At 44.0% G+C, this 26,187-nt stretch overlaps 1 protein-coding gene across 11 annotated transcripts in view; it reads right to left on the reverse strand.

Moving 5' to 3' along the window:
- Nucleotides 1-944: 944 nt before the first annotated feature.
- The window catches only part of FAM193A (family with sequence similarity 193 member A), a 154,299-nt gene continuing 129,056 nt past the window's right edge, over nt 945-26,187 (reverse strand). For 5 of the 11 annotated variants that reach the window (XM_079154370.1, XM_079154369.1, XM_079154378.1 and 2 more), the window contains 6 exons: nt 19,752-20,622; nt 11,099-11,180; nt 3,009-3,290; nt 2,272-2,426; nt 1,794-1,994; nt 945-1,624 (listed from right to left, as the gene is read on the reverse strand). In XM_079154370.1, coding sequence (XP_079010496.1) covers nt 3,197-3,290; nt 11,099-11,180; nt 19,752-20,622 — 1,047 coding nt within the window. In that variant the 3' untranslated portion in view covers nt 945-1,624; nt 1,794-1,994; nt 2,272-2,426; nt 3,009-3,196. Of the gene's footprint in view, nt 1,625-1,793; nt 1,995-2,271; nt 2,427-2,501; nt 3,291-11,098; nt 11,181-19,751; nt 20,623-26,187 lie in introns of those variants that run through there. The other 6 variants (XM_079154372.1, XM_079154373.1, XM_079154374.1 and 3 more) reach the window with 6 other exon arrangements.

Below are 26,187 nucleotides of genomic sequence, written 5' to 3' on the forward strand. Positions count from 1 at the left end.
GATTCCAAGTTCAAGGCCAGTATCTGCAATTTAGTGAGACCTGTTTCTAAAAAATAAAAAGGCCTGAGGACACAGCTCAGTGGTGGTACAGTGCCCCTGGGTTCAATCCCCAGTACTAAAAAAAAAAAAAAAGTCAGTAACTTTTTACTTCTCTCTTTAAAAAATATTTTGCTAGACACAGTGGTGCAGATCTATAGTTCCACTCACTTGGGAGGTTGAAGATCAGCCTGGGCAACACAGGGGAGCTAGGGATGTAGCTGACAGCACTCAGTGTTCGATCATTTGTCTCAACAACAGTTACAAAATGATAATTAAAAAAAGGAACATCTCCTCAAATTAATGCAAAAGCACTGATCTTTTCTGGTACCATTAAATTCATTTTGATTTTAATTTTTGTTGTTGACTCTGTCTTCTGAGACAGGGTCTATGTTGCCAGACTCATCTTGAATTTCTGGGCTCAAGGGATCCATGGGTCTCAGCCTCCTGAGTGCTGGGACCTCAGGTGTCACTGGACCTGGCTCGTTTCATTTTAATGGCATGAGTACATATGTAAAAAGATCAATAAAAATTTTTCCACTGTTAAGGGTATTTTCTAGCTATTGTTACTTTATTTCATTTCATGATTAGTGATACTGTGTGAGAGGGAAGAGTCAAAATGTCAGGCTGCCCAGTGGGGACTAGTCTCATCAAGAACAGGGGCACCTCCGGGCCTGGGCTCCATCGAAGACAGTAGCACTGGAGCTATCTGCAGTCACCCTAGGCAGTGTACACACCTTGGGCCTCTGTTCCTCATATGTAAGTGGCACAATGGGCAGGACAAATGGCCAGGCCATGCTGTGTCATGGAAGGGCTGTCCTCAGGAGCCTTCTTCCCTCTCCTCTGGACCCCCAAGTTGGTTCTGAGTCTTCTGGCTGGTTCCACCCACTATTTCTTTTTGTTCCTGAGGACAGGCACTGTTGAGTGGTGCCCCCTTGAAGAAAGACCCAAAGAACCATGTGGACTGTCTTGAAGAGTGAGTGACCTCCAGTGAAATGGGATAGTTGTTCCTGGTGGAGAACAGCAGGGAATGGCCAGGAAGTCTGACTGCTGGGGGAACAGGTGTAGATGGGTAGGCTAAAGGCTGGTGGAGCCAGGGCTGGGGAGGCTGTTAAGTGACCACCATACCTCGGCGAGTACTCAGGAGTTGGGCATGACTCCAGGCCTCAGTGTGATGCTCCATGTTGGGTACCCAGAGTTCCTTCTACCATTCATGCTCCCAGTGGCTCCTGATGTCACAGCTGGGGGACCCTGTGGTTCCTCTTAGCAGCTGGCATGGTTCCACTGGACAGAAGATAAGTTGAGGCCCCAATCTGGGACTGGCCCTCAGCATAGTTTCAAGACTGTCCACAGGGAGAACAGGCATATAGACAGGCAGGATTTGGGGGTCTCCCATATGAGTGCAGGCCTAGCCCTCAGCCCCTACTCAGCCCCCACCTCAGCCAGGAGACGAAGCCGGCATCCCCAGGGGACTGCATCAGGGTCCCTGCCCCAAGGGCACTCTCCTGCCGTGGTCACAGCCCAGCCTGTTTCTCCCTCCGCTGAACCATCTCCTATGAACAAAGGGATGTGCTGTTCTTCCTCCCACCTGGAAAAAATAAAACAAAATAAACAAGGAAAACTCCCAATTCTGTACCTCCTCTGCCTATCCACCCACTTCCTGGTGCAGTCCCCAAAGCTGCCAGGACCTGCTGTCCCCCCAGTTGGCCCCGACCCTGTTGTCCCACAAACCAGCTCCCACTGGGCGGTTAAGTCACCTTGGTGCAGGAGCTTCGTAGCCAGCTCCTGGGTTTGTCTTCCTTGACCACAGCAGCCCTGCCTCGGCCTGCCTCTCCCAGCCCTGTGACCTCCAGATGCCAAGAGGTTGGGAGACGAGGGAGTTATGCAGTGCTCTAGGAGGTGAATGGACGTTAGACGGCAACCAGGAGGCAGCTCCATGTGAGTGTTCTGCAAATTGCCTAAAGAGATCTCAGAAGAAAGGGACATGCTGGGATTCCTTCTTTCATTTTAAATACTACTCACTTTGTTCCCAATGTACACCCAGTTGAATATAATTTATCGTTTCAGTATAGATCACAACCCTCCCCAAATGTGGATGGGACCCTGCCCTGCTGACCCTCTGCTTTGTGCTGGAGGGGCCTCTGGCCTCAATGAAGCTGTTGAGGCCTACTCCAACACACTCTTGTCCCTCAGGCATAACCAGGCCAACCCATCTGAACTGCTGGGCCTGCCCACCCAGTCTTGTGGCTTCTTGGCACGTCCGTGTGAAGCTGTGATGATCCAGGTGGTTGTGTCTCCTGGTGACTGCTCTGTTCTGGTGCATGGGCCAGCCCAGCACATGGAGGTCCATGAGGGCGCCAAGAGCCCTAAGCTGATGCCAGTGCTGGCTCCTGGAGGGACACATCACCCACTTGTCACTTCCCACCACGTCCACCACCCCCAGCAGAAAGCAACCAGACTGGGTCTCCTGCTGTACTAATGTATTCCATCTTTCAAAAAGAAAGACATGATTTTAATATTACTTAACAATATGTTAAAAAGTAGCCAGGCAGGCCTCCGTGTCAGTACGGTCGCACACTCTAGAACAGACGTGATGGTGTGAGTACTGGGTGGATTTCTTGTTTTTAACGTTCTCATTCTGCAAGGGGTCTTACACAAGCTGGCTACGAGTCAGGGGATCAAACACAAACAGCGCAACGTGTACACTTGGAAACAGTAGATCGTGAAGAACGGAGGCCTGCCCGCCCAGCCCGCCTTGGTGGGACGCAGGGCACACAGGAGCTGAGGGATGGTAACACCCAGCAGGGACAGACGACAGGATGGGCGTGATGTAGAGGCAACGGAGCACGCGGATGACGCACTCGTCTCTGGACACGGCCCAGACCTCTGAGGCCGCAGTGGTGGGAGGAACTGGCGGGAACTACTGTTCCAATCCGACAGCACAGAGCTACAATCAAAGAAGTCTCACTCACAGACTACACGCACACGAGCTACAACGCGGGTCGAGCAGCAAGTTCTCGGTCTGGGTCTCAGGCTGCGGGGCCCTGCCCTGCCCTGTCCTGGGTGGGCACCGCAGCTCTGGGGGACCGGCGAGGGGCTCAGCTCTTGAGGTGGCGTAGCCTGACCTCCTCCCGCGTGTCCCTCTCCAGGTGGTCCTTGTTCAGTGGGCAGCAAAAGTGGCTTTTTTCAAGCTAAAGTTGGACCAGTTGATGGACAGTCTCTGTCGGGTCTGTCTGGCGGAGTCCAAGCAGAACCTGCAAAGACAGGAGGCCTATGAGGGAGGCAGCCTGCATCTGGGCTGGGGTCCAGCCAACCTCGTCAGCCCCAGTCCTGCCAGAAACTCACTGGGGGTGTGGGTGTGGGTTGGGGAGTGGGATCTGCAGCCAAAGGCCCTCTCCTTGCCCTGGACACCGACTATGTGGCCTCTGTAATTGCTGGTGCTTTCTGTTGTCATTTTTCGTCTCATGCTCCAGGAACAATCAAGTTTAAGAAAGCAGCTTGCTCCACGTGGGAGTGGGCAGGGGCAGCACTCTGAGGGATACAGGCCTCCTTCAGCTTCCTCAAGGGGGGTGCTCCCTGGCCCATTTAACAACAGCAGCCATTGGCCACTACAGTCCTTCTTAGTGTGACTATGGGAAGGATAAGGACAAAGGGCTGGGGTGGGGGATTACTGCTTCCTCAATCCAAAGGCTACTACCTCAGACACAGCCTGCTGGGGAGGCGGTGACAGCATGGTACAGGTGAGAGTGGGTTTGCAACTGTGCTCCTCAGACAGGCAGGGCTGATGGGAGGATGAGGACCACACAAGAAACCAGGCAGGACTCCAGGGTGGCAATTCTGGCACAGCTGGGAGGGAGCGGGCCATGTTAATGTGTGCCCTGCAGGTTCTGGTGCATGGCCTACGCTCATCATGAAGACAGGAAAGAAGCTACCAGGTAGCTCAGTCTGCACAACAGCGCCATATCTGCCCTTGTAGCTGGGTGGGCATGGGGACAGTGACAGCTATCCACAGCTGGGAGGGTAGGCTCACAGATGGAAGCAGATCTACCTGAGCCTTGCCGACAGCATGAACTGCTGGGGATGGTTCCATACCAAAGTGGAGGCTGCAGCTATCAGGGGTTGTCAGGGGTTGGCCCATGTATTCTAGGACAGACCAGTGAGTAGTGCTGAGTGCAGGCCAGCAGTCAGCCAACTGCATGCCCTCTACAGCAGCACAGCAGCAATGGGCAGCATGTGAGCACAGAGGAGCACCAGCAAAGTTCTAGTTACACATAGAGTGAATTTCATGCTTTGTATAATTTTCGTGTGTCACAAAATTTTTTTCCCCCAACTACTTCAGTGTGAAAATTTTTTTAGCTCATGAGCTGCATATAAGCAGGGGGTGGAGTTGGGCTGGGGCTGGCCCACTGCTAGTGGCATGCAACCTGTACTAAGGACAATCAATGCTGAGATTTCAGGCTATCTTACCTTACTCAGGAATTCACAGTGTGATGAGGACTCATTACGGTGATAAAGGGTTACAATACTCTGCCCTGCAACCCCGTCTCAGAACATGTCCCTTGCAGTCTCGCAGGCCTCTGAGGCTGTGGCCAGCCTCCAGGCTCACTGTGCTCTGGACCACAAACAATGCTTGCTAAACAGCTTTTGAGAAAGTCCATACTTTGCCCTGTTTCCCAGGCAACAAGAGTCAACTTTATATTAAATGAAGTAAAGGACATTTTGTTTTGTAAATTCCCACTGTTTCAGCTCTGACTTCAGTAGCAGATCTGAGAGTGAAACATGGAGAATGACTGTTGTACCTCTCATCCAATGGACAGAATGGAGTTTAACCAGATATTTGTACATGCTCAACTGTGTGTTGCTGACTAGTGACCTCTGCCCAGGTGGAGGGAAGGTTGAGGCCTACCAGGGAAGGGCGGTGCCATCTCTCAGAATTCAATAATCTTCTTCCGGGACCACAGCAGGTCAAGCCCTGAGTATGTGATACAAACTTCTGAGCTTTCTGCCTCCATTATCTCCTTCAAACTGCAAGTGCTTCCTGTCTCCATTAGTGTGACCCCCATGGGCCATTTCTCTACACAGCAATAAGAATACTCAAAAATAGCAATCATATCCCAGTCAATGAAAAATACTAATCCAAGCTGCAGCAAGGCTTCCAATGGGTACCCAAGTCCTGGGCAGGAAACAAATGCTGTTCCCTAAGGCCCCTGGGCCCTATGAGACCTGGCTGTGCTGCCTCCCCATCAAGCCTGCATCAACTACATGCCTGCACAGGCACAATGAACAGGCACACACAGACCACTAGGATGCAGAAGATGAAGTAACTGCTCCCAGTGCTGGCAACGCCAGTGCTCTGCTGCCGTTTCCCAAGGGCGTAGCCACTATCCTGGCATTTGTGTGATCAGCTCCCCTCAATAGTAGCTTGGTCGTGTGGGTTTGTGAGCTTCTACAGATGGGAATGCCTCGGGTGGATGTCTTCTTCGTACTTCTTTCAAGAAGCACCCTCTGTGAACTTCCTCCATGAGCCTGCCCAGTTCTGTTGCTAGATAAAGATGCTGCTCAGCTTACTCTTGTGCTTCCTGGGATGTGAGTCCAGGAGCTTCTTGAGGTGTATAAGGTGTGGAACTGCCTATTGGGTCACGTGGGATACACAACTTCAGTTTCACCAGATTCTGCCCAACTTTTTTTTTTTTTTGGTACCAGGGGTTGAACTTAACCACTTAAGGGGCACTTAACCACTAAGCCAGATCCCCAGTTCTTTTTTGTGTTTTACTAAGAGACAGGGTCTACTGAGTTGCTTAGTGCCTAAGTTGCTGAGGCTGGCATTACAGGCATGCACCACAGCGCTCAGCTGCACAACTTTTCCCAAACAGTTTACCCAGATTATACTCCTGGGAGCAAGGTAAGGAGTCTTGTGGCTCCAAGCTGGCTCCCTGCTGCCCCCACCCCCACCAGAAATGGAGGCCACTCACTGGCCTCAACAGGATGAAGCATCACTGTGCTTCCTGACTCCACATATGCTCTGGGAGCCTACTGGTTTGCAATGGGCTTGTCTTTCTTCTCTGTTCTGTAATGTTTACACTTCCTGATACCATTCCCTGTGATGTGCTGCACACATTTTAAGGCAAATCATGTCTTAAGGTAGTATAATTTATCATTCTTTTACTTTTTTATTTTTGGTGCTGGGGATCGAACCCAAGTCCTCACACATTCTAAGCACTTCATCTACCATTGAGCTACACCCCAGTCAAAAGGTTTGTTTTTGACATTTAAAATCTTAAACCATCAGGAGCTGACCTCTGAGTATGGTAGGGATCTGATTTTGTCTTTTCCATTTTGGATAACTATCACAGCTGCATCTATGCACATTTCTTTGTTTCCATGACCTATTTTTACAGGGATATTTCAAGGCTCCATGTTCCTTATCAATTATCACCTGCTTCAAAAGCCCTTATACTTGCCAGGAAAAGAGTTCTTCCTTGTCCCTACTCTGTTCCTCCCTGCCCTTTTCTGGATAAAATGTAACATATATAGAAGGGTAAACAATACAAACATATAATAAAGAATAATCACAAAACAAACGCTGTGTATCACAGTCCCACCTCCAGACACTGCCAGCACCCAGAGGACGCTCCCCAATGCCTTCGTGGGCCATAGTCCTCCTTCCTCAGAAGTAATCATTCTGGCTTTTTATGGTGATAACTTCCTTTCTTTTTAGTTTTAACATATGTATGTACCTCTGAACAACATACTTTATAAGCTTAAAACCTACTGTGGTATCATTTATGTGCAATCAACTGTACAGTTAGTACAGAGCTAATAAATGCTAACAAATGTATCCAGTATTTCTACAACTCTCATATTCCCTCCTGTATGTTCAATCCCTCCTGCCTTGGGTCTAGGCTAGTAACAATGTGTGTTCTGTTACTGGATGAATCTGTATTTTCTGGAATTCCACACAAGTGGAACCTCACTGTGTGCCTTCTGTTACAGAGCAAGCTGGTCGGGAGACATTCCCCCATTCACCCTCCCATAGCACCCCAGCAGCGGCTTCTACTCATTGCTGAGTGTTCTATTGGGAGATGCACATGTTCACCTGCTGAAAGATGTCTGGGCTGGTCCCAGTTTTTGGTTATTACGAATAAACTGTGACCAAAGCTATGGGGTGGGGCACAGGCCTTTGGTCCTTCCAGACAGATACATAGGAGAGGAGCCAGGTACAGTGGACACACCTATAATCCCAGTTACTCAGGAGTGGAGCTGCTGGACCTGCTTAACTTAGGAGCACAGGCCACATGCTTAGGTGGTAGCTCCAGTTTGCTTTTCTTTGTCACTATGCAGCATTCTATTATGTGACTACCACAATTTCTCATTTCCAACAGTTTCAGAAATTCAACATTAAGTTTCACAAAGCTATGCTTGAGTTTTAAATCTATAGATATGTTCTGGAAACTCAATAGCTTTATATAAACTCTTCCTGTCTTTGAATAGGATCTGTGATTTAGGTCTTTGTTTTTTAGTAAAGTTCCAGGCTTCTGTGCATAAATCCCACACAATTTTTGTTAGCTTTACCCATGGGTCCTGCAGAGATGGTGGTGCTATTATAAATGCTGTCTTTGTTGAAGCTGCATCTTCGACTTATTAATGGCCTAGAGAATACCAAGTAACTTCTGTGCTTGTCCTGCACAGTGAGCCCTATCTGTAACATTCTTTTACATGTACTATGCAGACAACTAGGGCACCTGTAGAAGAGTTTTATTTCCTCCTTTCCACTCCTTCAGTCTTCAATTTCTTTTCCTGTCTTTGTGCTGGCCAGGAATTTAAGTGGTAATAGAAAGCCTCTTTGTTCTGCACACACTTCCAACATTCTTTCCATTTAGGAAACTGTTGTATACAGGTTTCTTTTTCTTCTCTTAGCAAATCGCTTATTCAAGTTAGGCTGTTTCCTTACTATTTAATACTGCAGTTCTATTGCTAGCTTTCTGTTTTTTTCTTTTTTTATGTTAATTACAAATGGGTTCTAAAATTTTGTCAAATGCTTTCCTGAATCTATTAAAATAATCAAACGGCTCTCCTTGAATATATTAATGTAGCAAATAGTGAATGGGGCACTGGGGTTGCAGCTCAGTGGTAGAGCGCTTGCTTAGCACACGTGAGGCCCTGGGTTCGATCTCGATCTCCAGCACCATATAAAAACAAATAAATAAAATAAAGGTACTGTGTCCATCTATAGCTAAAGAATAATTGAAAAAAAAAAAATAGTGCATGGGTTTTTGAATACATCCCCTATACTCCTGAGTTAAGCCAGAATGGCTGTGACACACTGCTTTAGAAAACAGTTGGATGTGGAATGAGAGAATTTTCCTTAGGATTTCTGTATTCATTATTCACAAGTGAGACAAACCTATAATTTTCTTTTTTTTCCTAGCATTATTTCTTGGCAGATTTTTGTATTGAAATTTTACTTGTCACATAAAACAAAGTAGGACACATTCTCTTGTGTGCTCTATTTCTTGTTTAAATTCTCTGGTAATTTGTTTCAGAGATTGGCTAATATATTCTCTGAAAGTCTGCTAGACGTCTTTGAAAACTTCTGCACATGCTCCCACCTTCTTCTCCGCTGGGAAGATTTGCTGCCAAAAGTTTCATCTCCTCAGAAGTTCCTGGTACATTCATGCTTTTAATATTTTTCTTGGGCTGATTTTGTATATTACTGATTTTTTTTTTTTTTTTGGGGTTAGACCTACTCAGTCTCAACCTCTCATTTTTTCTATTAACATTTTCAATGCATCCTGGGTACATTTTTCAGATATTATTTTCTAGTTCACTAATTCCCTTTGTAACACTGTCTAACCTGTTTATGTCATCTATATACTGAAATCTTTTTTTTTTGGTCCTAAGATGCAACTCAGAGTACTTTACCCACTGAGATACATCCCCAGTTCTTTTAATTTTTTATGCTGAAACATTTCACTAAGTTTCCCATGCTGGCCTCAAACTGTGTGATCCTCCTGCCCTAGCCTCCTAAGGAGTTGGGATTATAGGTGTATACCACTGTGTTCAGCTCTACTTAAGTCTTGGTTTTAACAATTATATATATATTAAATTTTTGTAGTTGTAGATGGACAACATGCCTTTGTTTTTATTTTTTTTATGTGGTGCCAAGGATCAAACCTAGTGTGTTACACGTGCCAGGCAAGAACTCTGCCTCTGAGCTACAGCATCAGCCCCAACAATTATATTTTTTATTTCTAGATGTCCTATTGTTTTTCTCAAGTCTGGGGTATCTGTTTATGAATGAAGTCACGCATGATTTTAAAGCACAAGAATCTTACGGGCTACCTTGTGAAAACTTCCCTCCAAAGTTCTTCCATACCCAAAAAGTAGCCCTACTTCATCCTGTGCTCCCCAGTGCCAGTTCCAGGGCACCACCATCCCTGCCACTCGAACTCCAATCATGTGTATGTGTCTGCTTGTTTTTTAGGGACAAGGTCTTGCTATGTTACCCAGCATGATATTGAAGTTGTGGGCTCAACTGATCCTCCTGCCTTAGTCTCCCAGGTTGAGGGGTCTATGAATGCAGCCACCAGACCTGGCTTTCAGCCATGCCTTCAGTTCCTTGCTGTCCTGTAACTGTTCCCAGGCATACTTGCCTAATATTTGGGGGACATAACCATTTAGTAATAGAAAACCTAGGCCAAAGTCTCCCCAGAACCCTCACTCACAAAACCTTAGCTCAGGTCTTGCCTGTTGCCAAGGGAGCAGGGGAGAGCAGTAAAGTAGTTCCTATAGAATTTGTGTTTGTTCTAAGATAAAAATGGTTCCAGGAGAAAATGTGGATTGGGTGTGGTATGAGAGAAAAGGTCCCTCTGAGGTTCCTAACTGTCTGTGATAAAAAAGCAGAATCCTGCATGCTGATTTTGTATCCAACACCCTTGCCAACCTACTTTATTTATTCAAAAAAATCTACCAATGGTTTCTTTTGGGTTTTGTACAAACACTCCTATTATGTGAGAATAATGCCATGCTCTTCCTTCTAACTCTTATCCCTTTCCTTCTTTTTAGACATTCACAAATGGGAGTTGTGACAATGTGCATCTCCAACCTGAAAGGATACTTTCACTCTCCTGCTGTCATTCAGGACACTTCCTGCAGGTCTTTCCTTCCGTGATGTGCCCTTTGGTTCTCCTTTATTCTTTTTATAATGAATGGATGTTCAGCTTTATGAATGCTTTTTAAAAAAAACATTTGTTTTGCCATTTATTCATTTATCTATTTATTTTTACTTGGTGCTGAGGATTGAACCCAGTGCCTCACACACGCCAGGCAAGCGCTCTACCAGGCCCTATTGAATGCTTTTTCCACCAGCTAATACACGTACTAAATTATACAAAAGACAGATGTAACTTCCAGAAGTACTTATGATTCTCCAATATTTTAGGAATGAGTTCATGAATTTTTGAATTGTACACTGCTTCTTTTTTATTACTTGTGTGTAATTCCAAAGAAAATATAAAGTGCTTTAAAACAGATTTGTGTTCCCACAGTTCACATAGTAGATAAAACATTACTGAACACAGTACTGACTGCCATCAGGAAAACTGAGCCAATATCTAAAATGTTACTTTTCTCCTTAAATGCAAGACACGTCAGTGTGTTCAATCATTTAAGCATCCCCTGGAAGGCATTCATGAATGCAGGTGATACCCCCAAGCACTCCCAGTCAGATGCAGTATGTCTTGGGAGGGACCTGGGTTACCGTGTACCACTGCTGGTCCAGGCCCACCATGAGAACCACCACCACCAACCAGTGCCTGAACAGCTGGGAGAGGGGAGGGAAGAGGGGAGGAGTGAACACACGCGTGAGGATGGGCAAGAAGGCTGAGTGTGTGAGCAAGCATTGGGGGTGTGTGTGGGACTCAGGCCTGTGCTGTTGGCTTGCCAATGAAATTCATCCAGGACCACTCGAGGGCCAGGGGAGGGTCATGAGAAGAGAGGAAACAAAATAAGCTTGGCATCCACGGGGCCACCTTTGTCTCAAACATTCAGTCCTGACATTTACCTTTTGAAATACTCCACTTCCCTCTCTGTCTCATCCATATCCACACTGTCCAGGTCGATATCTTTAGGCAGAAAGACATCATCTGCAAAATGGAAGAGAAGAGGCATATCATCTCACCACAGTGGCCATTCTACTAGGAAGAGCCAATCATCAGCATTATGTAATTTAAACATATTCACAAACTGTAACAAATTCTTCTAAAAGGAGCAAACAAAGATCTCTGTGCTTGTCAGCGTTCAGGTCCACTCACGTGTTTGCTGAGCAAAGCAACTGCTGCTTCAGAACCTGTTAGCTGGAACCCAGACAACCCAGATGTCTGGTCATTAAATGACAGTTCACCAAGCGTCCTTTAGAAGTTCCCTAGAAACCACTGACAGGGAGCTCAGGGGTGGTCCTAAGTCTCTCTCTGCTGGAGGTGTAAAGGAAGGGAGGGTGCAGCTATTAGCAGAAGCTGCCCAGATGGCAGGCCCAGGGCAAGGGAAGCACAGTCCCTTGCTTGTGCCCTTGACAAAGAGAGGACCCAGACATCCCACTTAGAAAGGGCCTCTCTCAAACATGTGCCTCACACACACCAAAACTTCCTCAGTCACTGGGAACTAAAGGTGTGGGTGCTCCTCACTCTAGTTGAATATCCCCTTTTAAAAACAGGCAGGCGAGTGGAGTGACTGATTCAGGTCCACTCAAATTTTCTACATTCTCAGCCCTATTTGAGACTCTCAAGGCTCTCTTCTGCTGGGCCACTAGTCTGATTTGTCCTTGAGCACCCCCAGGCCTGCAGAGGTAGCTGGAGTGCACACGTGTGGTGTACACATGGCATCAGCCCCATCAGTGCAAATGCAGAGGGCAGAGACTCCCCACATTTGTTGAGACCAAGCCTCCATTTCCCTGGAGACTCTCGCCAAGACCTGGTTCTTCCTGTCAGTGGAGCACTTCCACAGTGGTGTTCTGAGGCATGTCGTGCTTCCCTAACAGTAGCTGCCATTGTGGTGGGGCATGGCTGAGCATCCTCATGTCCATCAGCTTACAGAAGGTCACCTCACTAGTATCTCTATGAGCACAGGCAGGACCAGAATGCTCCACCCCTCACATAAGACAACACCCTGGATCCCTGTCTTCTTCCTGTCTCTCCCACCTCCTCAACCACACCCCTGTGGGTTTCAATAACTGGATGGAGGCAGACGAGCACCAAACCTCCACCCCTACTGGGGACCTTGTTCCTGAGCACCAACAGGGGCAGGAGTGTACCCCACAGGGCCTGCTAACAGTGCTCCTTTTCCCAGAGGCCTGATTGTAGAGATGTGACCTAGACATGATTCTCTCCCTCACACGCCTTTCTCCATGCTCACAGTCTTCCCAGTCAGTGGGACTGTGGCACCACTCCCTTCCTCCCTCCAGCCTACCACAACTCCCACCAACGACCCCATGTGGCCATCCAGCTCCCAGTCTGAAGCATTCCTCTTCCACTGCCCAGATCTACTAGTCACAGACATGGCATGGGTGCACTCTCCAGCCACCACCCTACTTCCCTAGTCACTACTCTGCACTCTTCTCCTCAATGCAGGGCCACTGTCAGCTCCTGCCATGTTTCACTTTATGAAGAGGATGAGGCTAGGTTGGCTCACTCTTTAAACAAAATATGGTTATTTTAGAAATATTAAGCACAAGAAGTTTATGAGCAGACATCTGGTTATGCTGACTCTAGCATATTATATCCTTGTCCAGTGAGACAGGAGGAAGGGTGAAAATAAGCAGAAAGGAAATCTGGGCCCCTTCGAGGTCAGGTCTCAGTGCAGTAGGGTTGAAAAACTACAGATGCGAGCCAGGTCTCATCAAAGTTAGGCAGATTCCTATGTAAGCAGAAAAGCTAACTGATAATGAGACATCTGCTGCCTAATGCCCAGACCCCCTCCAACAAGACACCAATTAGGTAACCTGATTAGAACAAAGGGTATGTGAAGAGCTCTTGAACACTTGGACTGCTGTAGCCAGGAATGGTTCTGGTGCTAAGTTCCTGAACTCTGTAGGCTCATATAAACCCCTAGACAACAGGCACCTGTTGGCAAGCCTCTATTGGGACCCTTCCCCTTCTTTCTTTCTGTTACTTCAAAGTCCTGCTACTTTGTTTTTACCCTTCCACTATATGTGTCTGGATTTCGTTCTTTGAATTCAAGAGATAAAGAACCCACCCAACCCCAAGCTCCAGGCTACACAGGTCCTCCCTGCACCTGCCAGCTCACCTTACATCCCTGAAGGCACACAGCTGGTCTGAGGTATGGCTACTGTGCCCCAATGCATTCGGTGTGGTCTGGGTGCATCCTATCACACTCTGGAGGAAGAGCAACAAGTCTGGGGAGAGGCAACCTCTGGGAATCTCAACTCAGAAGGAGGGGAAAAAAATGAAGTTTGAGCCAGGTGTGATGGCACACATTTGTAATCCCAGCAACTTGGGAGGCTGAGGGAGTAGGATAGAAAGTTTGAGGCCAACCTGGGCAACTTAGGGAGCTCCTGTCTCAAAATAAAAAACAGCTGGGAATGCAACTCAGTGGCATGGCATAACACCCCTGGGTTCAGTCCCCAGCAACACACACATACTCTCTATTCTGAGGAAATGTATACAACAACAGAGAGGCTGTTCCAGGCCTGAGACTGGATTGTGAGATTCAAACAGCAGGGAAAAAAAAGGCAAAAGAAAACTGGCTACTCATCCAGGAGACAGATGTAGGAGTAAGAGGATGGCAAGGAGCCTTTCGGATATGAAGGAAGTGAGACACAACAGTCATTCCATGAACAGCTCTGTGAGGCAGGTTAGTCAGCCATGAACAGGTAGCATGTGTGAGGCACTGGGTCTGATTCTCAGAACCACATATAAATAAATAAAGGTCCACTGACAACTAAAAAAATATTCTTAAAAACCCATGAGTCATAGATGGGCACACAGTGCACGCCTGTTGTCCTATCAGCTTAGGGGGCTGAGGCAGGAGGACTGCAAGTTCAAGGCCAGCCTCAGCAACTTAGCAAGATCCTATGCAACTTTGTGACACATAGTCTCAAGTTATAAGTAAGTAAGAAAGAAGGGCTGTGACGCAGCTCAGTGGTAAAGTGCCCTGAGTTCAATTCCTGGTACAGAAAAGAGAAAAAAAAAAAAAAAAAAAAAAAAAAAAAGAGAGAGAAGGAAAATAATTTCTTTAAATCATAAAACCAGAACCTCAGAAACCTTACCAAATATCAAACAGGCAAGCATTTAAAGAATGAGAATCAGAATGTCCAACCTGCAGATAATTACAACCCCTTGAGGGAATTTTTACTTAAAATCACGGGGAAACTCATTAAAAGCAGAGGAGCTTCAGGAAAGTGGGGCCTGGAATGTCAGAACCTCCCCAGCCCCAGTTAATTATAGTCATTAAGGGGTCTGACAGCACTATCTCCTGTGACCAGTCACCAAGACCCTCCCTTATCACCAAACAAGTCATCACTGCCCAGGCACCTCTTGTGATGAGGACATCAACACCTACACAGAGTTTGCTGAGGGATATTTAAAGGGTAATAAACTGATGGGGCGGGGGTTAAGGAACTGAGGCAAGAACAAAGGGACTTAAAACCCTTTTAAAAGTCCCCACTTTGTCAGGGCCACACTGAATTCCCAGAGGTGATCCATTTGGTCTGTCCTGCAAGTCTGTACTCTCCAGATTTCCTAGTAACTCCTGCAACTTACAGGAGATTTTTCTGGCAAAATTTCAAGAATCAGCCGCTGAGAATCCGAGTGGTCACTTGGGCTCTGTGGGTACCTCGCTCTGCGAAGTGGGTGCGGACGGGGACTGGGTGGTGTGCCTGCTGTGAGTGTTGTTGCCATAGTGCTCTCTCTCATGCTGTCCTGATCAGAAGTCATCGTCTGTCTGTAAAGTCTTGGTGTGAGGAAATACTGAAGCAATTTTAACCGGATTCAGTATTGGGAAGACTGTATAATAACACTATTTTATTAAAAAGCAAGTGTGAGTCAAAATTTTTAAATCTGAGAGAGGTGTGTATTATCTGAAAAAAATATTTTATTTAAAGACAGGGTCTTGTTGAGTTGCTTAGGGCCTCACTAAGTTGTTGAGGTTGGCTTTGAACTTGCTATCCTCCTGTCTCAGTCTCCCAAGCTGCTGGGATTAACGGCATGTGCCACTGCCCCTGGCTTAATTTTTTTATTTTGAGACAAGGCCTCACTGAGTTGCTGAGGCTGGCCTCAGACTTGCCATTCTCCTGCTGTAGCCTCCCCAGTTGTTGGGATTATAGGTGTGCTCTACTACATCTGGTGAAAATGACAGAATTTCTAAAATTTAAAAACAAAATGGAAGGGCTAGGGATATAGTTCAGTTGGTAGGGTGCTTGCCTCACATGCACAAGACCCTGGGTTCAATCCCTAGCACCACAAAAAAAAAAAAAAAAAAAAAAAAGGAAAAATTATAACTATATATGTACAAAGATTAAACTATTGGACACATTTGAAGAAATGATTATAGGAAAACTCCAAGAGCTAATCCACCTTTATCAATAAAAACAAGGGAATGAAAAATAATTAAATTCCTCAATCAAAAATTTAGAAATAAGTCTGGGCAAGGTGGTATGAACTGGGAAGCTGAGGCAGGAGGGTTTGTGGCCAGCCTGGTCAGCTGAGTGAGACCCTGTCCGAAAATAAAATAGAAAGGGCTCAGTGATAGAAAGACCCTGAGTTCAAAACAAAACAGAACCAGAACCAAAACCAAAACCAAAACAAAACACCCAAGAGAAAGAATAAAGTAAAACACAAGAAAGCTCATGGAGAAAATATAGATAGAACAGAACTACTGAGGTAGAGAAAAAAGGTAAACCTAATTAATAAAGAATATGATTTAAAAAAAGACAAATCATTAACGTAGGCCAAACAGGAAGAAAGCACAAATAGAGAAAATAAAGAATGATGAGGAGAAAATAAAGACAAGATATTTAAAGCAAGTTATGACTACACTGTAGGCATTTCTGCAAACACATTTAAAAATTCAGGTGAAAAGGAAAACTTACTATGGAAGGTTGTCTTCCAAAATTAATATCTTTATATGTAGAAATATGAGGAGAGAGAGCGTTACCAAGAAACCACCTCACCAAAACAACAATAACAACAACAGGAAAAACAAAACCCACCGGGCCCATGTGGTTTGCAAAGGAGAATACTATCACACATGTAAAGCCTAGACAGTCGCAATACAGCAAGAATTATTCTACAACAAAGTTTCCTAATTCTTTCTATGAAACAAGTATAATCTTGATACCCAAAGCTACAACTCAGTACACAGCCCACACACACAAAAAAAAAAGAAGCCACAGACTCCTGTCATGAATTAAAGTATCGGCCAACAGGACCCTAAATCAAAGAATATAATTTACAAGTGGGTTTGATTCTAGGAATATGAGACTGGTTCAATGTGAGGAAATTTAGTAGTTAATACACAGCATTATAAATAGGCCTCAGAAGAAAAATCATGATCATCACCACAGATGGTAGAGTATCTTTGATAAAACTTAACACCCATTCCTTATAAACACACACAAGCAATATAGCAGGTACTGGATATTTTCCCAACATGATAAAATATATAATAAACCATAGCTCTAGGGTCATCAACTTATTTATGTAGAAATACCAGAGACATTCCGAAGATCAGGAAGAATGCAGCTGAACATAAGAAAGCACATGGACTGGAAAAGGAGACGCAGAGCTTCCTCTACACAGAAAAATGACACACTTAGAAACCCCCAGAGAGCCAGCAATAAGACTCAAAACAGTGAAACAGGTGAGTGAAGCAGAGGACGTGGAGTTAACGCAGAAGTCAACGGCGGCTTTCATATACACCACAAACAGTTGGGCAGCACTATCCAACAGAGATCGAATCCTAGCCACATTTAAGGAATTAAAAACCAGGCACAGTAGCACACTCCTGTAATCCCAGCGGCTCGGGAGACTGAGGCAGGAGGCTCATGAGTTCAAAGCCAGTCTCAGCAAAAGTGAGGCGCTAAGTAACTCAGCAAGACCCCATCTCTAAATAAAATATAAAAAAGAGTTAGGGATATGGTTCAGTGGCTAAGCACCCCTGGGTTCAAATAAATGAATAAATTTAAAAATTGAGGTATTTCATTTTTTTAATACTAGGTTTTAAATGATCCAATGTATACCTTACACTTGAAACACTTCTAGCGAGGACAGGTCACATGAAGTAGTCAATGGTGACAAGACAAACGGCTACTGTGTTGGACAGAGCAGTGGGATGGCACAAAGGTCGAGAACATTCCACTTAGTCCACAAACAAAGGTGAGTAGATACACAGCAATACGCTTAGTAAGAAATGTGAAAAAATATGGAAGAAAATTTAAAGTATTCTTGCAAGACCCAGAAGTTGATGTGAGCAAATGGAAAACATGCCTTGTTCCTGGAAAGGATGCTCAACATCATAAAGATGTCATTCCTCCCTGCATGGTTTTTTACAAGCTTGCTGAGAACCAAGTGAAGACACCAACAAACTTTTCCTTTGAAAGTAGTCACGTTGGTACTAAAGTGCACGTGGAAACCAACATGGACGAGCAGGAAGTACTGAAAAGAAGGGCTGTAAGGAGAGAAGAGCCCAGGCAACATTTATAATACATAGAGACTCTAACACGCTCATTCAATGCAACCATGGCACAGTGGTAAACAGAGGAAAAGAACAGTGAGTGCAGAAACAAGCCCAGTACACATAGAAACTGACTGCTTGAGTCTCGGGCGCAGGATGAACTTCCTAGAAGCTGGCGCTAAAACAAGTGGTTCATTAACTATTTGGAAAAAGGTAAAACTGATCCATTCCTCACACCATACTCAAGATCTAAATGGTCCTGGGGATGTGGGGAGGAACCACTCAAACACGTGGGCACATTTTTCTTTAACCCTGGGTTAGGGTACAACTTTCTACCAGTTATTCAAACTCCAAAGGTGATAAAAGATTAATAATGCTAATTACACAAGAGCAAAAAATGAAATTTCTATATGGTTGAAAAATATTGTAAAGAAAGTCAGAAGACAACATATGAATTGGGAGAAAATGTAGCATATTCCACAGTTAAAAGGCCAATACCCCTAATATATAGAGAATCCTCAAAAATAGAATAAACAAGGCAGGTGCAGTGGTGCACACCTGTAATCCCTGCTATTTTGGAGGAGGAGGCAGGAGGATCCCAAGTTTAAGGCCAGCCTGGGCACCTTGGCAAGATCCTGTCTCAATACTTTAAAAAAGGGGCTGGAGATGTAGCTCAGTGCTTGCCTAACATGAGCAAGGCCCTGGATTCAATCCCTAGTATTCCAAGAAAAAGAAAAAAAAAAATTCTGGCCAGGTATGGTGTCATACAACTGGAACTACTAGAGATGTAGCTCAGAGGACAGCTTTTGCACAGCACAAGTAAGGTTCAGGATTCCATCGCCAGTACCACCAAAAATAAATAATTAAATCAATCCTGAAAAAGTACTCTGTGGGCTGGATTGTGGCAAATCTAACCAGACACTACTGCGTAGGACTGACTAGGGGGTTTGAGGTAGAACTTGGAAGTGACTTAGCAAAACTACCTACAAACTTACCTTTTGACCCAGCACTCCCTCTCTCAAGAAATTATCATGAAGATACACTTCGGAACAACTTGAAAACAGACACACACAACAGTATTCACTGTAGCACTGTTTATAATTACAAAGTACTGGAAGCAACCTTAACTGCTGCACATAGGGGAACAGTCAAATAAACTGTAGACATTTGGGGTTGGGACTGTAGCTCAGTGGCAGAGCACTTGCCTACCATGTGTGAAGCACTGGGTTCAATTCTCAGCAACATAAATAAATAAATAGATAGATAAATAGATAAATATCCACTGACAAAAATATTTTTAAAAAACTGCAGACATGTAAAATACAAATACTAGGTAGCTGTAAGAAGAATGAGGAAAATCTCTATGAACTAATTTGGAACATTTCCCAGAATACATTAAGTATATAAAAAAGGAGAAAAAGCAAGAACAGGTGAGTTCACAGTTTCCACAATGGCAAGGGTTGGCAACTCTGAAAGTTCTTCATGTGTATTCTAGTGCTGAGTGAGTCAGTAGGTGTGTGGTGGACAGCGGGACTCGACAGAGGCACTGCCGCCGGTATGGCAAGGGAGAAGGCAAGAGAGCACACCAGGACCCTGGGGACCCCTAGTTCATAGCACAGACATTAGCTTAAGGGTCATAGAGGAGAAACATCAACCTGACTACAGAGAGACTGGACAGATACACCTCAACCTAGGGTCACAGTTAATCTCCTCATGGATGGGAGGCACATTACAGTCAGCCCTGTCAGTCCCCCATCTGCAGGTTCAACCACCACAAATATTCAAAAATATTCAGAAAAAATCTGCATACTCTTTTTGATAAGTCTAAAAGTGTTTCAAAATAACAAAAATATAACAACCATGACTACAGGTCCCTCACTGAAAAAGTCACAAAAAGTACACAGCCAAGGACAGGTAAGAGCCAGGGTGGCTGTCACAGAGGCCAGGCCCAGTGCCTGTCTCATGTTGACCATGTCTCACACAGAATAATAACCACCACAGGCTAGAAACACTCCCCATTCTGTATTTACCAATTGAACTGCTGGCTCTCTCTCCTTTCTTCTTCTTACTTTTCTTGTTCTTGCCCTTTGGCTGGGGAGAGTCTGCCAGTATCAGCCGCCCATTCTGCTGATGCTGGCTGGGAGAGGAGGGTTCTGGGAGGGCTGGGTTTGACTTTTCCTCCTTGACGTGGTTCAGTTGTTTTTTGTTATTGTTATTACTATTGACTTTTCTCTCTTCTCTTTTCTGCTCTGCGAGGGAAGTGAGGTCAACCACTTTAGCCTTTGCCTCAGTCTGGACCCGGGGCTTGGGCTGTCCCTCTGTGGCTTTGGGGAGCTCCATGGGCTTCCTTGTTGGCTCAATACTGGCCTTACTGGTCTGCTTTAGCTTCTGTTTCCCATTTCCCTCTTTATGGTGATGCATCATGTCAAAGAAAAAAGCCAGTGGCTCATGCTGCTTCCCATTGACCTCCCTGGGGAGGAGGAGCTTGGAGTCTGTGGCCTCGATGGGGTCTGCAGCATCCCCATCAGCTCCCAGACCTGGCCTGGGCTCTGAGTGGTTCACATGTCTTGAAGGGGAGAGAGATGAGGTTTCTGGTTCTTCGATTTGCTCTACTGAGCCATTGTGAATGTTTTCAGAGCTAGGGACAGACTCTGTCACTGCCTGGAAGTTTCTAGCAAGCATGTCCAGTTTGGGACAGTCTTTACTCGGCCTTTCCTTCTTCTTCTTCTTTACAGCTCTTAGCTTCTGAAGCTCTTGAAGCTGCTGAAATTCTTCCTTAAAATGATGTTCCTCCTCCTCTTCCTCCTCCTCCTCCTCTTCCCCGCGCCGCCTCTGCTCCTCCTGGAGGTGCAGATGCTCCCGTGCCCTGGCCTCAGCTTCCAGGCGTGCCTTCTCCTCCAGCTACAGATGCGAAAGAGAAGAAATAGGTAGCTTAAGATCACAGTAAGAATTCTAAAAACTTTACAGAAAATTAAGTTTAAAAAATGAAAGAAGTCAGAAACTTAAAACACACCTATTTCCAATTATTTTGCCCTAAAGATGGTTAGATTTCATGTATCTATCAAGGAAAATGCTTATTTTTACAGGAGTGTGAGGATGTGGGTGGGAAAATTGATGAAAATTGCCTTAGATCCTCTGGCTGAGTCTGGGAGCCTGGATGCTCCTTACATGTGCTACCCAGACAGGTGGATGACAAAATTTGGTTCACAGAGGACCAACAACATGACCACTTGTCATGCAGATTGAGCTCTCAGCAAGCTCACCTGCCTAGTGGGTGCCAGGGCTGCTACATTCACCTGCATCAACAGAACATGTGCAAAAGGTGTACAAAACTATAAAATCCTTCCCTCCCTGGCAGATACACCAAAGTCCCAATGTATTTTGAGTGTGAAAGATAAAAAAAAAAAAAAAATAAATAAAAAATAAAAAATTAAATGTTACATGGCAAATAAGGCATCACTTCGCCTCTGCTGTGAAACTTGACAAGGAAATTAATTTTATCCCTAGTGAAGACTGCAATTTACTGGTGATACATATTCCAGGAGTGTAAATGGAAACTACTTCTGTTTACCAACAAATGAAAGTCATTAAGAATAAGCATGCCAGCTTGTTCCGCTCTCCCTGCAGGCCCGGGTGAGACCTAGGGGAGCGCACTCCCACTGGTATGGTCCGCAGGGAATCCAAGCCCTCTATGCGGCACCGGCAGAATTTAGCAAAACTCAACACCACATCTAGATGAGGTTGAAAAAGGCGGGAGCTGCCAGCAGACTAACCGCAGACCGCCAGTGGAGAACCAGCTGCCTGCTGCTGCCTGGAAGTTCACTGTTAACAGTACCTGCAGGTTTTTGATTACACGTGGCTGCCGCCATTTTGAGACAACAGCCAGGCCCTGTAGGACCCCTGGCCGGACTGAGTGAGTCCGGTCTCCAGGATCCCTCAGCCCGACCGATCACTCCCTGCCTCTGGGGCCCTCACATCAACTGACTGCTCCCTGCCGCCAGGACCCCCAGACCAACTGACTATGCTCTATCACCGGAAACCCAGACCAACTGATTTCACCCGGCCTCCTGGATCCCACAACCACACCAAACACACCCAACCTCCAGGACCACTGTCGGACCAACTGCATCCTGTCTCCAGGACCTCCAGCTGACCATGTCCACCCCTGAGCTGCAGCTCCCCATTTGCCAACACAATTGGAAGCCAGAGCAGCCATCTTGGATAATCCTGGAAGCCATAGCTCCGAACTTCAGGTGGGGCAAATTCCATCCTGAGACGCCCGCTGGAGGCTTGAAGCTCATTGTCAGGTACCTCTCATACATCAGGCTACTGAACACTGGGAAGTTTCATTAGTATATGACTGTTATACAGTAGATTTTCTTTTTTCTCCTTTTATAAAAAAAAAAAAAAACTAATTTTATTTCTTTGTTTCTTGCTTTCTTTTCGTTCTGTTTACCTGTTCCCTCAGAGTGGCTTTCTCCCTTATTTACATGCTAACATCCGATTTCTTTTAATTACACTCTCACCCTTTCTATTTTCTAGAACCTCTGTATATTCTTTTATTATCCCACTAACAGCCATATTCTACATCCCTCTGCATCCTCTTTGTCCTCCATTAGAAACTGCAGACATTATTGCAACCTGTTTGTTTTACCGAAGATAACATTTGAACACATTTTGTTTATTATGACAATTTTGTTACTGTCCCCATAGGGGCTATTTGGTCTAGGATTGCATAGTGTCTGATTTGGGCACTGCTAATATTGATCTCCCCTTAAAGAAAGGGTTTTGGAAACCTATAGGGCCACTATAAACCTATAGGGGGAAATCTGCAATACCCCAGATCTGCACTGCTAGACGGGAAGATACATGAACAACATGAAAAAACAAGGGAAGAAAATGATCCAAACAAATCTAGATTCTATAGTAATAGAATCCAATGACAGTATGTTAGAAGAAATGTCAGAAAAGGACTTCAGATTATACATGATTAAGATGATTCGCGAAGCAAAGGATGAGATAAGAGAGCAAATGCAGGCAATGAATGATAATACCAATAAGCTGACAGAGAAACTGCAGGAAGCAAAAGATCATTTCAACAAACAGATACAGATTCTCAAAAAAAACCCAAACGGAAATCCTTGAAATGAAGGAGACAATAAACCAAATAAAAAACTCAATGGAAAGCATCAACAAAAGATTAGACCACTTGGAAGACAGAACCTCAGACAATGAAGACAAAATATTGAATCTTAAAAATAAAGTTGCCCAAACAGAGAAAATGAACAGAATCTCCAAGAACTATTGGACATCATGAAAAGACCAAATTTAAGAATTATTGGGATTGAAGAAGGCACAGAGGTACAAACCAAAGGAATGAACAACCTATTCAATGAAATAATATCAGAAAATTTCCCAAACCTGAAGAATGAAATGGAAAATCAAATACAAGAGGCTTACAGAACACCAAATGCACAGAATCACAACAGATCCACACCAAGGCACATGATAATGAAAATGCCTTACATTCAAAATAAAGATAGGATTTTGAAGGCTGCGAGAGAAAAGCATCAGATTATATATAGGGGAGACCAATACAGTTAGCAGCAGACTTCTCAGCCCAGACTCTAAAAGCTAGAAGGGCCTGGAACAACATATTTCAAGCTCTCAAAGAACATGGTTGCCAACCAAGAATCCTATACCCAGCAAAACTAACCTTCAGATTTGAAGATGAAATAAAATCCTTCCATGATAAACAAAAGTTAAAAGAATTTACAAATAGAAAGCCTGCACTACAGAACGTTCTCAACAAAATATTCCATGAAGAGGAAATGAAAAACAACAATGGAGGTCAGCAAAGGGAGGAACTACCTTAGAGAAAAACCACTCAAAGGAGAAACCAAGCCAACTTAAAAACCAAAAATAAGTCCAAATGACTGGGAATACAAATCATTTCTCAATAATAACCCTGAACGTTAATGGCCTAAACTCATCAATCAAAAGACACAGACTGGCAGAATGGATGAAAAAGAAAGACCCAACAATATGCTGCCTGCAAGAGACTCATCTCATAGAAAAAGACATCCACAGACTAAAGGTGAAAGGATGGGAAAAACCTACCATGCACATGGACTCAGTAAAAAAGCAGTGGTTTCCATCCTTATATCAGATAAAGTGGACTTCAAGCCAAGGTTAGTCAGAAGGGATAAAGGACACTTCATACTGCTTAAGGGAACCATAAATCAGGAAGACATTAACGATAGTAAATATTTATGCCCCAAACAATGGTGCATCTCTGTACATCAAACAAATCCTTCTCAATTTCAAGAATCACATAGACCACAACACAATAATTCTGGGCGACTTTAACGCATCGCTGTCACCACTAGATAGATCTTCCAAACAAAATCCAACCAAAGAAACCATAGAACTCAATAACACAATCAATAACCTAGACTTAATAGACATATATAGAATATTCCATCCATCAACGAATGGATTCACTTTCTTCTCAGCAGCACATGGAACCTTCTCAAAAATAGACCATGTGTTATGCCACAAAGCAGCCCTTAGGAAATGCAAAAAAATAGAGATACTGCCTTGTGTTCTATCAGATCATAATGGACTGAGAGTAGAAATCAATGACAAAGTAAAAAAAGGAAATTACTCCAACACTTGGAGACTAAATAATATGCTATTGAATGAAACATGGATAACAGGAAACATCAGGGAGGAGATTAAAAAATTCTTAGAGGTCAATGAGAATGATGATACAACATATCAAAATCTCTGGGACACTATGAAAGCGGTACTAAGAGAAAAATTCATTGCATGGAGCGCATTCCAGAAAAGAATGAAAAGTCAACAATTAAATGACCTAACATTACAGCTCAAAGCCCTAGAAGAAGAAGAAGAGAATAACAGCAAAAGTAGTAGAAGACAGGAAATAATTAAAATCAGAGCTGAAATAAATGAAATTGAAACAAAAGAAACTATTAAAAAAATTGACATAACAAAAAAGTTGGTTCTTTGAGAAACTAAACAAAATAGACAAACCCTTAGCCACACTAACAAAGAGAAGTAGAGAGAAGACTCAAATTACTAAAATTCATGATGCAAAAGGAAATATCACAACACACACCACTGAGATACAGAACATAATGAGAAGCTACTTTGAAAATCTGTATTCCAACAAAATAGAAAGTACCAAAGACATTGACAAATTTCTAGAGACATATGCTCCTCCCAAACTGAACCAGGAGGACATACTCAATTTAAACAGATCAATATCAAGCAATGAAATAGAAGAAGCCATTAAAAATCTACCATCCAAGAAAAGCCCAGGACCAGACGATTCTCAGCCGAGTTCTACAACACCTTCAAAGAAGAACTCATTCCAATACTTCTCAAAGTACTCCAGGAAATAGAAAAGAAGGGTACCCTACCGAACTCATTCTATGAAGCTAATATCACCCTCATACCCAAACCAGGAAAAGACACATCAAGGAAAGAAAATTTTAGACCAATAATCTTGATGAATATAGATGCAAAGATTTTGTTAAGGAACAAAATATTGGCAAACCGTATTCAAAAACATATTAAGAAAATTGTGCACCACGATCAAGTGGGGTTCATTCCTGGAATGCAAGGATGGTTCAACATTTGTAAATCAATAAACGTAATCCATCATGTCAATAGACTTAAGGATAAGAATCATATGGTTATTTCAATTGATGCAGAAAAAGCATTTGACAATATATAACACCCCTTCATGCTGAAAACACTAGAAAAAATAGGGATAGTAGGAACATACCTCAACATTGTAAAGGCTATTTATGCTAAGCCCATGGGCCAACATCATTCTTAATGGAGAAAAGCTGAAACCATTCCCTTTAAAAACTGGAACAAGACAGGGATGTCCTCTTTCACCACTTCTATTCAACATTGTCCTCGAAACTGTAGCCAGAGCAATTAGGCAGACTAAAGAAATTAAAGGGATACAAATAGGAAAATAGGAACTTAAGCTGTCACTATTTGCGGATGACATGATTCTATATTTAGAGGATCCAAAAACCTCCTCCAGAAAACTTCTAGACCTCATCAATGAATTCAGCAAAATAGCAGGCTATAAAATCAACACGCATAAATCTACAGCATTTTTATATGCAAGCCATGAAACAGCTGAAAGGGAAATGAGGAAAACAACTCCATTTGCAATAGCCTCAAAAAAAAAAATACTTGGGTATCAATCTAACCAAAGAGGTAAAAGATCTCTACAATGAAAAGTACAAAACACTGAAGAAAGAAATTAAGGAAGACCTTAGAAGATGGAAAGATTTCCCATGTTCTTGGATAGGCAGAATTAACATTGTCAAAATGGCCATATTACCAAAAGTGCTATACAGATTCAATGCAATTCCAATTAAAATTCCAATGATGTACCTCACAGAAATAGAGCAAGCAATC

This window comes from Sciurus vulgaris (genome assembly GCF_902686455.1).
Source record: "Sciurus vulgaris genome assembly, chromosome: 9".
Taxonomy (NCBI): Eukaryota; Metazoa; Chordata; class Mammalia; order Rodentia; family Sciuridae; genus Sciurus; species Sciurus vulgaris.